Source organism: Glycine soja, chromosome 9, assembly GCF_004193775.1.
Source record: "Glycine soja cultivar W05 chromosome 9, ASM419377v2, whole genome shotgun sequence".
Lineage (NCBI taxonomy): Eukaryota > Viridiplantae > Streptophyta > Magnoliopsida > Fabales > Fabaceae > Glycine > Glycine soja.
Window position 1 is genome coordinate 8,320,056 of NC_041010.1, and position 12,559 is coordinate 8,332,614.

Below are 12,559 nucleotides of genomic sequence, written 5' to 3' on the forward strand. Positions count from 1 at the left end.
CACGGATTGGTGCTGATCGTTCTAGTGGGACCTCCAATAAATCTGAGAATTATAAGGAGGAAGCATGGAAGAAAACACAGAAGCATAAACCGAAGAGGGTGGAGAGTGTCAACGCTGATGCAGAAGCCTTTGGTGATGACTCGAAAATTCTGATTGCTCTATGCATTGTGAAGCTGAAGCAGTAGAACATACGAACAAAAGAGATACAGGCCATCAAAATTTGGCATTGGACAATAAGACAGGAGATTCAACTATGCTGAAGATGGGAGATTCAGCTAAAGTTGTGATCAAACAAGACATGAAGGGAAGAAGGCATAAATATGGGTTTAACAACAATGAATGTGAGAAGGCACAGAAGAAAAGGGTGGTGGATGATGAAACTGCCGACAAACATCAGCTGGATGAAGTCCTATGAAGATCCTCCTCATTCTCAAAGAGGGGAACGAGCAACAATTTGAAGGTTGTATATTCAGGAACTAAAGAATTCAAAATAGCTAGTAATAAGAGGGATTTGTTTTTGGGATTTTCTGAGCACCAAGAGCGGCTACGCAAGAAGTTTGCACTTGAGGAGGGAAGGATATTTGCAGCTAATGAACAAGTTTCTTAACTATTTGTCCTTAAGATTTTACTGTTTCTTTTTGCTAATATGTAAATATAAATGGTATAAGGGTATGGCGTAAAAACATGGTCTATATTTACTTCTAAGATTGTTAGGGGTAAAAATGACCATGTCCCTATGGCATAACCTTATATTATTTATATTTACATATATAAAAAAAAATAGTAAAATCTGAAGGACAAATAGTTAAGAAAGTTGTTCATTAGCTGCAAATATCCTTCCCTCCTCAAGTGCAAGCTTCTTGCGTAGCCGCTTTTGGTGCTCAGAAAATCCCAAAAACAAATCCCTCTTATTACTAGCTATTTTGAATTCTTTAGTTCCTGAATGTACAACCTTCAAATTGTTGCTCGTTCCCCTCTTTCTTTTCTGCAAAAAAGAAAATCAAATGCTGTCAAAACATGGATGAAGTCCTAAGAAAATCAATATCAAAGAAAACATGGATGAAATCACAATTAAAAAGCACAACTACCTATCTTTCAGAGTCCTTTGGTTAATTTGTCTTGTCTCCTTATGTGGTGGGGTTTTGTTTAATAATCTTATACTTTTGCCTTCCAAAAAAAACTTATCACTAATCCTCTTTTCATTAATCAAATTTTTTATGTTATTGTATAAAAGATCATGGGTTCTCCACCTGCCTCCACTACTCCTCCTCCTCCTCCTCCTCCTCCTTCTCCTCCTCCTCCTCCTCCTACTTCGGACGCATCGGCTTCGACGTCTACCGTGAAGCGGACACGCAAAGCCTCACGCCTACGATCGTTGTCCGCTAGACCACCTGGTGTTGAGAGACCAGTGGTGCATGTTGATCCTGCTACAGGGAAGGTCGACGGTCCCTACAAGAAGAAATTAAGAACATATTTGAGGAATGTGGCACGTGATAAGGTGGACATCACTTACGAGAACTGGAAAGAGGTCCCTACTGCTCAGAAGGACCTAATTTGGGAGGATATTCAGGTATTTCTCTTTTCTTATTTGATTGTGTGTAATTAATAGCCAAAAAATTTCATTATTGTAACAAATAAACTTTATTTCATGTTGTCAGGCGGAATTTGATATCCCAGAGGCTTCTGATAGTAGGATGAAAAGGAAGTTACAACAGACCGTGGGGGAGAGATGGAGGCAGTTTAAATCAGACCTCACGAGGAAATGAGCCCTTGCAGCCGATCAGGACGGTGTCGAGGACACTGTTTGTGACAAATACGACATCAGCAAGGAAAAGTGGGCCCAGTTTTGTCAGACTCGCAGAGACCCTTCTTGGGAGGTATATTCCTTTGCCATTTAAGTTTTTCATATTAAACATGATGTTGTTATACTTCATTCTACCCATTTCAAACATTATTGTTTAATTTTTTCAGGATGTGCGCATGAAGGCACAGGCCATCCAGAAGCAGAATACTGCCCCCCACGTTTTGTCTCGTGGGGGTTATGATTATTTGGAGTAGAAGCTCCTGGCTGAGAAAACCAAGAAGAAGATGCAGGAAGCTGCACAGTCAGGAAGCGTTGATGGCGTCATCGACCCTCCATCCTCGGTCAAACGCCACGTGAAGTGGAAGATGGCCCGCACGAAGAAGACAGGGGAGATGACGACTGAGGCCGCAAAGGAAATCGCTGAGAAGATTGTAAGTCATGTTCAACTAACCATTACAATTATGTTTGAATATTTTGAGAATGCCATGTACCACTGTGTGTTTTCTGTGCAGGATGCGTTTGAGGAGCAGGCTACACAGGGATCGTTCGTCCCCCATGGACGTCAGGATGTTTTGGCCGCTGCTATTGGACGTCCAGAGCACCCTGGACGTGTCCGTGGTATTGGAGCAGGTGTCACCATCAAGCAATACTTTGGATCGGCTCCACGGACGTCCCGCAGCGCTTCCTCCCTGTCTCCTGACGAATTACACCAGCTGACTCAGCAGATCAGGGACCAGCTAGAGGAGTCCATCACAGAGAAAGTGACAAGGCAGGTCATGGCATCCTTCAGCTACCTTCAGTCGCAGATGCAATCTCAGGGACTTGCAGTGCCTCCTGAGCCTCTGGTTGGTCCTGGTCCCTCCGGTCCTCGAGTGAGCACAAAGGGGAGTTGTGTTGATCCCTCAGGAAACGATCTTGAGACCAGTGACTCTGACAGGTGCGACTTGTACATAGAAGCAGATCCTGCCCGCCTGGTTGCCATCGGGAGAGTTTATGAGGGATCCACTGTTGTTCATAACACTCCTTTGTTGCTTGGCCAAGTAAAGGTGAGTGTGGAGGAGGTTAGAGATGCAGATGCTCCAGTTCCTGTACCCACTGCTGAGGTTTCCTTAGTGGGGCAGGCACTTCACACCTTCCTTGCTTGGCCGACACATCTGGTCAAGTCTTTATCACAGCAGGTACTTATTGTCCTTACTATATGTTTCTTCTTTTCAAATTAGGCTATTTAACTTTGTTTCATGAACAGGTAGCTGTGTCTCCGCCAAAACCACCTCCGAAGCCCGATCCGGAGGTCGATGATCCGCTTTATCTGATGACATTGACCATCCCAGAGCTTTTCTTGAGGCCTTATCAGGTTAGATGGGATGCCACCGTGTTCGGGGTTGTTAATCCAGATTTCCCCCTGTACATAAAGCACGAAGACCTCTCCGAAATCGCACACGGTGGTCAATGTCTCAGCATATCAGTGTTACAGTGTGGATTCTGTAAGTCTTTATATAAAAGGCTTTTATTTACCTAAGTTATGGCTTTCAATTCATAAATATTTAACTTTGACTTAACATAAATAGGCATCTCACTGAAACATGTATGCGAGCGGGGAATTCTGATATCTATGGATTCCTCGAGCCTCAGTCCATTCAGAGGTCTGGGCAATTGCAGTTTGAATCTGAAAGTTACATAAAGAGTTGGATGCACAGTTCACAACGCGATGTGTATCTTGGAGCCTACCTAAATGGGTAAGTCACAAAATAACAAAATTTAATTAATGCTTACTAATGTACTAACCCATTTTAGGTTCCACTGCAGCGGACACTGGCAAATGGTGGTCATCCTGCCCAAGGAACACTTAGTTGTCTGGTTTTGTTCATTGCATAACAGGCCAGACAACTACCTTAAGGGGATTATTAATAGGTTAGTGTTGTTTTCAATACATTTGCATTGTAATACCTCAACGTACAACACTAGTTTTTAATTGTTACTCATATGGAACAGTGCTATCAAGGGTCTTGATGATGCTCCACAGCCTAAATCAAAGGCTCCTGCTAGGTGGATTGTCGTCAAGGTACGTCATTTACATAAAACTTCTACTTATATATATTTCTTTATGTGTCTGTACACTAGTTGTTTAATTAATATCCAAATTTCATTATGTATTTAGTGTAATAGACAAAAAGGAACTACTGAGTGCGGCTACTATGTCATGCACTGGATGTCCACCATCATTTTAGGAACTTTTACAAATAATTGGGAAGCGGTAAGTTTATTTCAAAGAAAATCGATTTATTTATAATTTGTATTACATTATTAACTTAATATGATTTATTTAATCATGTAGTATTTTAACGACCCTAGACCATTGGAGCCTGAGAGATTAAAAGCATTGCGGATCCAGTGGGCACAGTTTTATCTCCGAATTAGAGATCAGGCCTAGGATTTAGGGACATTTTTTAACATTTTTTACATTTTTTACATTTTCTATGTAACATGAACATTCAATTCATTTGTTGATAGTTCTTTATAATATATAAATCAATTATTTGATGTTTATAATCATTAAAACTGCTTGAAAGCAGAATAAAATATTTATTTGCTATGAATTGGGCCTTCTGAAATTGCATTTGACAGGTACAATTTTGGGTTTACTGTAAAAACAGAAAGTATATATAAAAAAAAATATTTGAAAACAACATCGGTTATTAACAAAAACCGATGTTAATATCATAATCAACATCGGTTATAATAGAAAACCGATGTTAACGTTTGTATATTAACATCGGTTTTTTGTGTATAACCGATGTCAGCGTTTGTAATTTAACATCGGTTATCTGTAGAAAACCGATGTTAACTAGTGTACATTAACATCGGTTAATTATCAATAACCGATGTGAATATTTGAATATTAACATCGGTTATTTATAATTAACCGATGTTATACACAAAGAACTACACCAAATAAGTGTACGCATCATCAACGTTGAAATCGGTTTTCTAGCAAAACCGATGTTAAGGGCATATATTAATATCGGTTTTTCTAGAAAATCGATGTTAAACTAACATATTTACATTGGTTTTACTGGAAAACCGATGTCAACGTTCATCATGCATACACTTTTTTTGCTGTTGTTCATTGTGTTTAACATCGGGTATTTGGAGAACCAATGTTGTCATATGTATGTTAACATCGGTTCTCCAAAACCGATGTTAACATTCATACATTCAACATCATTTTAGAACCGATGTAGAATGTTCTAAATAATCGATGTTGAAAGTGTATTTTCTAGTAGTGAATATACATCATTTATGAAAATAGTTCAAACCAAACCCATTTTTAGTATTTTTATTCCCCGGAAGCAGAAAACAAGAAGTCAAACCAAATATGTTTTCAGAATTCTAATCTTTTGAAAATGAGAATAGTTTCCAGAAAATAAAAACAGGAAATGAAAACAGAAAATGAAAATACAAATCAAATACACCCTTAGATAGCTTTGATAACAACCTCTAATAAGATCTTTTATTTTAATCACATTTTTTTTTTATCTAAAGCTCAAAGATGAAACCTTGTTTAAGGAAGTCCAACTTAATTCAACTTATATACAAGTATTTAAAAATGTTAATATATTTTACTTAATAAATATACATGTGACTTCATTAAAAATGATCCATTTGATTACATTCAGTAAATAATATGTTTTTAAAAAAATCTTAATAAGTAAGATGCTTTACAATTTTCAGACTTTAAGAGTAGAAATCCACTACATGAACCCACAACATCTATCCTGCGACCTCTCTTGGAAGAGGGTGAAGGATTTGGAATGTTAAAGACCGAGGTCGCAGAATCATCGTTAAGTGCCTCTATGTCTAAGGAATTAGCTTTTGATTCTTTGGAGAAGTTCAGAAGAAGACGTTGGGTGGGTGTGTATGAGATTAATTGGGTGGGAATCACATTTCTTTTCAACTTTTATTTTAAAAAGATTGTAATTTTCAATTTAATTAATGATACATTAAGATGGTCTACCTAAACTCGATTTTTATGAATAAAAAATATTTAAAATTTAAATCAAATAAAATCAAACTATAAATCAATAAATAATATTTCTTATTAGAACTTTTACCTCTTTAAAAATATACTTTTAAATTTATTTTAAAATTTAAGTTGATTTAAATTTAAATTTTGAATCTTGATATATTATATCAAATTGAAGATATATTTTTTGTTTAGATAAATTTAATTATAATCTTAATATAATATGTTAAAATAAAGAATACAAATTAGGATTGATCAAAATTACAGTAGTTAGTTTATTTAAAAAATATCATTATCTCCAATATAATTAATATGTTGCATTAAAAGGGTCTAATTTTTATATTCCTATGAATAAAAAAATATTAAATCAAATTAAAATCAATAAATAATTTTTTTTGGTATTAATGTTATAAGTGTGAAACAACTTTTCTTATTAAAATATGTGACACAAATTTAATTAGTAAAAGTAGATTTTTTCTTTTAATTATACTTTTTTTCTCATTAATAAGAATCTAAAATTTGAAACTACTTCAAATAATTTTTCTTAAAATCCACTATTCTTGGGTGAATGAGTGGGAAAAAACCCACAAAGCACTAAAAATCCGGTGGAAACGCGGTACGACTTACATCATCCAAGACTGCATTAACAGGAAAAGCTGGAGAAACATGAAATATTCTTAGTTGAAGACGGAGAGATTGAGCAATATTAGCAAAATAATCAACAACTTGATTTGCTAATTCTCAAGAGAAATCAGATGATTTGGTTGAGTCTATTTCCCCTTGAGCAGTGTGATTGTGTTCACTTAGCCATGTAAGCCTTTCCTGGCCAATATTGTGCAGTTTTGGAGCACTGCATTGGCATTGGCATGCCGAAATATGAAATCCCACAACGGTAGAACACAGCTTGCTCCCTTGTAGGCCCTGCAGTGCTCCTGAAAGAAATGTATCGTACTATGAAACCTCTGCTGTTGACAGCTTCACAAAATGAAGTAAAAGAATAAGAATCGGGTCAGAGATTTCAGCAATTTAAGGAAACAATGGCTTAATGTTATTCATTATGTTGGAAGCTTCTTTTTTTCAGTGATTTAATAAAAAGTTATTATTCTTTTGAATTTACTTAGAATTTACTCTGTATTTTTTATACTCTCATCTTTTTCCAATCAGTTTCTTCTTTCACATGCAATCATATCCAAAATTATTTAGATGTTAAATATAAATACTTCTTTCAACGAGAGGAGGTTTTGTTTTCGTATATAAACTAAAATCTATCGTTAACAAAGCCGCCAATGGTAATAATATATATATATATATATATATATATATATATATATATATATATATATATTATAGAATCAACCATTGCAACACAATTTGAAAAGGATAAAGACATATCAATTGTATGCCACTAAATACAATTAAGCAAACAATTCTCTTATTTGTGTACACCACAATACTAACCATTTAAGACTAATAATCTCTTTTTATATATATTTCCTTTTCTTATCGCATCACATATGCCTCGTCTTACAAACATTTTGTAGTATATTTTTTCCCTAGGTGTCTACATCACACTCACAAGAAATGTCTACCAAACATTTTCCATGTTCAAGACAATCCACAAGTCACTCCTTCAAACTTGTTCAAGTTGTACCATGCAGCAAACTATTGAGGAACACCCACATCCGAGGCCAAAGATTATAAAAAAAAAAAAAAATATATATATATATATATATATATATATATATATATATATATATATATATATATAAAGGAATTCTTAAATGCCAAAGTCCAAATTAATGAAATTAAACACCTACCCACCATCATTTTCTTACATTTCATTCTGTCCTTTGCTATACAAAAACCCCATTGAATAAAGCAAAGTACAACAACAAGGACATGCTTCAAGAATAATTGGTATAATGCTCATTAATTTCATACACCCCCCAATCCAGCCGTGAACGTTACACCCGTTGAAGGCAACCAAAGATTTCCCTCGATAAACTGTGACACAGTGAAATTACTAGCTTGGCTAGAATCATTCATCACATGGTACCCTGGCCATTTAACCCTATTAGCCACTCCAGCACCAGGCCCATAATTCATGTACTCAGCATAGTACAAAGTATCCAAAGCAAAATCACCATTCCACTCCAACCACCCTTCTGGCCTCAACACATCACTAATGTAAGATTGCATGAAAACTGTCCTGGAATAGGGTTTCCAAGGCCTACCAAGGTACGTGCCGATGGAATTGTTAGAGTTATTATTAATCGAGTTCACAAGGTCATAATCAGCAGAAATGTTGCAAAATTGGATTGAGAAGCCTGTTGGTTCATCTGGGTTTTTTCTGCCATGTGCTGTGATTGTGTTCTTTTGATTTGGTAACCCTTTTTTGGCTGAGATGTGGCAGTTTTGGAAAATTGCTGTGGCATCACCGAAGATGAAGTCCACTGTGCCACTGATTTTGCACTCTCTGTAGAATTGGCGCATGGTGTGTGTGTAGAGGCTGTCTTGGTAACCGAAGATCCCACATCGGAAGAACACAGAGAGGTCTGAGTCTGATCTTAGTGCCACTGCTTGGTGCTTCTCTGGTCCTGCCGTGTTTTGGAAGGTAATGTCTCGTGCTACGAATCCTCTGCCACTCACAGCTGCAATGCAAACCACATTAATCAATTAATCAACTAATGATTTTAAAAAAAAAATTATACTTCGTTTTGTTCACATTTAAGATTTTGTCACATAAATTAAGAAATATAATTAATTTATTAAATTTCATAGAAAACATTAACTAACTTTCTAATATATTCTATATATCTTTAATTAATGATTAATTTTTTCTTCTTACACACTATTCTCTAAGTATTGATTAAAGATAATCTTAAAAAGAAATATTTAATGCAACAGTAGTTTTATAAAAAAAGACATCTATTTTGAAATAATTTATTTTTCTCTAAAATGTTATATAATTTGAAATGGGGAGAAAGTATATTTTTGTACTTTTCAAATAATTAGGTCCTGTAAGTTTTTTTTTTAACTTTTAGTTATGGTAAGTATAATTTTTTTTCTCTCTATAGGTTTGTAATTTTTAATTTTAGTTTCTAAAAATGAAAAAAAATTATAGGGACCAAAATTTAAAAACACAAACTTATAAAAAATAAATAAAAATAAATTCACATGACTAAATTAAAAAGTGCATATTTATAAAAACTAAATTCATATACTTTGTTTACCACAAAAAAAGTATTAATTATGTATTTATTTAAATAAAAGATGAGAATTGGGTCAGAGATTTCGGGCGTTGAAAAATGCCTACTGGTTTTTGGTCTTAAGAACATAATTAATGCAGCACATGCTCATTTATTTATCATTCATTATTAGTACGTAGGTTGGATACTTGGATTATATAATGTGGTTATGTTTAAATGATATGGCCCAACTTGGCAACTTCAACGAGTTCCTTGCCACGAATGTTAGTGACAACTAGTTTCCAGTTAGCGTAGCCTGGGCAATGGCATTTATTTCATCATGCTTAAACAGAGTCGAAAGAAAATAAAGAAATAAAGTATGGATATTCATGTACTTTTCATTGAAGAGAAAAAGAAAAAATGTGCAAGTTTTGAAAACAAAATTCATTTTTTGTTTTGTTTTATCTTTAAAAAGTTTTCTCTCTGGTGGATAACAGACAATATAGTGTTTGGTGTCAGATGCAGCTTGTGTTTTTGATATGGACATGCAGCTTCTTTAAATTAACAATAGTTTTATCTCTTTTTCCCTTATTTTTTTATTATAGCTGCTGCATACTAATATTATTTATTGTATTTTTTATTTTATTTTATTTTCTGACATCCTTTCTTTTTCTTTTTATTCCTTTTCACCTATTACGTGGGCATACAACTATAGATCTATGATCTATCATGTTTCTAGGTATGGAAAACATCTCATGTGTTCTCACATACAGGTAATATGGGTAGCCACTACCTAACCTCGGGATTAGGCAATAGCAGTCAACTTAGTGTCCCTCATTATTACAAACACAACCATATTAGAAGTCTGTCAATTTCTTCTTGGCAAGACTAGCATGTCATTATCTTAATTAATTACAGTAATATGTTAAAATGTCTTATCACAAACTAATTACTTAAATAAATATCACAGTTGTAGAATTAGTAATTACTTTTATTATTTAAATTGTCTTTAATTTGTCAATCATTTTTATCATGAAAGCTTTGATTATACTAAATAAAAATTCTAAATTTAATTTATTATTTTAATTCTTCATAAGACAGAATTGGTAACTATTATTATATAATTTAAAACCCTAATTTAATTAAAAAAACCTACGATGGTGACTTTTATGGAATTAGCTAGTAAATCCAATTATTTTATTATTATTATTATTATTATTATTATTATTATTATTATTATTATTATTATTATGCATGTATATAATTTTATTTTTATTAATATTTTATCCATTAATCATTAAGAATATATCACTTATTATTTTCACTTGTAATAGTGCAACTCGCTATAATGCCAAAAGAAAAAAACCAGGGGTCCCCAGAATTAAACCAAGAAGGAGAAAAAAGAGTACTAAGTGGATCATGGAGTATTGTTCTTACCAAAGGTAGCTGACCGGAACGTGGTCCAACCATCAATAAAACTTCTGTTACCAGAAATCACAGTGTTATCCATGCCATCTCCAACCATCATGAGGTTCCACTTCTTCTTCTTGATCTCAACGTTCTCATTGTAAACCCCTCTCTTTATATGTATCACATACCTTTGCATGCTGTAGTTAGGCGCAGCCAAAACCGCGTCCATCACCTTGGTGAAGTTTCCGGTCCCGTCGGCAGCCACCACAGCGTCAAAACTCACCCCATTTGCTGCTTGGAGTAGTTTTCTTTCCCCTGGTTTAACCCATGGAGGAAAATGGCCCTGTGGGGAAGAGAAAGTGTAGTGGTCCGACACTGGATTCACCTGAGTGAGAACTCGAGTCATAAGGTGATTTGATGGTTAAAAAAATAATAAGATTCTCTTCATCTACGAGAAACTATCAGTATTAGATACAAAAATATAACACTCTTATCATATGGACCCCACAAGAGTATTGTGTCTTTGTCTTTTACCCGATGTTTTTCATCATTGGAGAGGCACCGGACACTTGAAAACATAAACATAATAGTTAGAGTGATAAAGAAGTTATAAGTTTCAATCTTCCCACTCACATAAAATATTAGTAATTGGTAACATTTGTTGATATAACAAAAAAAAAAAAAATTGAACCTGTGTGAGAAGTTGTTGCAGCAATGACATCACTTGGCCTAGACCTGTGGATACTAGACCCTTCACTATACCGTTGGTGCCGTCGAATCCGTCCATGCATGTGTCTTGATTTGCAAGTGCTGCGCTTAGCCATGTTCTCAAATCGGAACTTGTGTTCCCTGTGCTGTTGTGCTTCCCTGCAAACAATAATCTTACATTAGAGTAAGGTCTTAAGTGTTTCTTGAGTAAAAGGTTCTGAAAGTGAAACATTGTCTCTTTAATTTTCTTTTATTTGGATCATTTATCTTTTTTTATGTTTTATATAATTTATAGCAATAAAAAATCGTCACAATTGAAAAAATATACGCATTTAGCAGTCAAAATTTCAAAATCTGTAATAATTGACCGAATTAAAACCGATCAGAAAATAGAAAATCAAAGTAGAAAAATAAACTGAGAAGTAAAATATGTTAAAATACCAAATTAATAATTTTACCTTTCAAAATGCATGCATAAGAAAAGAAAACTTGAAAAATATAAATGATGTTATACTATATTGAGTATCAATTTTTGTTGATGTCAAATGAAATAATGGAACTGTAAATCTTAATAGAAATCACGCCATAGTACTTGACCAATTTTATTTTATTTTGAAGAAAGTACTTGACCAAATTATGAGCTGAAAAAAATTGGATTAATATTTTATTTTATTCTCTAATTTGGATCCAACAAATCAAAATATGTAAAGCAGTTAAGAAAGATTAATTAATATGATGAAACTAAATAAGCATGGCATTTTAACTACACAAATTTTAATTTTTAACAGGAAAATTAATGTTGGTACCTTTGGGACTCTGGGTAGCGGAGACAGACCAATCGAGTTCATCAGAGGACATGTCAAGCAACTCAAGACAATCAGAAACGGCGTTAGAAAGACGCGAATCGCCGAAGCCAGAACCGAACTCGGAGAGAATGGAGGTAATATCTTGCAACACATCAACGACGGTTCTCACTGTCCCAGCGAATTCGGAAGGAGCAACCTTCAGCAACTCCGATCCCACCGTGTTGGTGTTGGTGTTGCCAAGTGCGGTCAGAAACAGCACGAAGAAGAAGATGAGTGTGATAGTGAGTTTTGGTGTTGCTGCTATTTGAGATAACTCTTTCTTTGAAGAAAGTGCCATTGGGAAGAGAAGAACTCTGTTATGTTATGTTACACCCTCAGGGGAGTACCTGCGTATTTAAAGAGAGAAAAAGGGCAATAAATAGTACTGGATTTAGGGGTGTTCATATAAATCCATCTAATCTGATGCGGATGGAAAAAAATCAATCGAAAAAATTAAAAATTGAATGGATGAAAAATTAAATAACCAAAATTTTTTATTTGATTGGATGGAATTTTAGATTTGAATTTAAAAAAATATCCAATCCAATCTAAATGAAATGTGTATACATGTATATATTTT

The 12,559-nt window shown here is 34.3% G+C and overlaps 1 protein-coding gene across 1 annotated transcript; it reads right to left on the reverse strand.

The window, feature by feature from the left end:
- Positions 1-7,608: 7,608 nt before the first annotated feature.
- LOC114425893 (pectinesterase/pectinesterase inhibitor PPE8B-like) lies at positions 7,609-12,320 on the reverse strand. The gene is made up of 4 exons (XM_028392873.1): positions 11,941-12,320; positions 11,118-11,293; positions 10,454-10,811; positions 7,609-8,479 (listed from the first exon to the last, which is right to left on the reverse strand). The coding sequence occupies exons 1-4, from the start codon at positions 12,275-12,277 to the stop codon at positions 7,764-7,766; spliced, it is 1,587 nt and encodes a 528-aa protein (XP_028248674.1). The 5' UTR covers positions 12,278-12,320; the 3' UTR covers positions 7,609-7,763.
- Between the last annotated feature and the right edge of the window lie 239 nt (positions 12,321-12,559).

Bases quoted from the DNA above. Each gene is read 5' to 3' on its own strand.
- LOC114425893 (XM_028392873.1), bottom strand. From the start codon at position 12,277: ATGGCACTTTCTTCAAAGAAAGAGTTATCTCAAATAGCAGCAACACCA. The intron at 11,294-11,940 runs GTACCAACATTA...TATTGTTTGCAG, and splicing joins CGCTACCCAGAGTCCCAAAG to GGAAGCACAACAGCACAGGG. The intron at 10,812-11,117 runs GTTCAATTTTTT...GTTCTCACTCAG, and splicing joins TGCAACAACTTCTCACACAG to GTGAATCCAGTGTCGGACCA.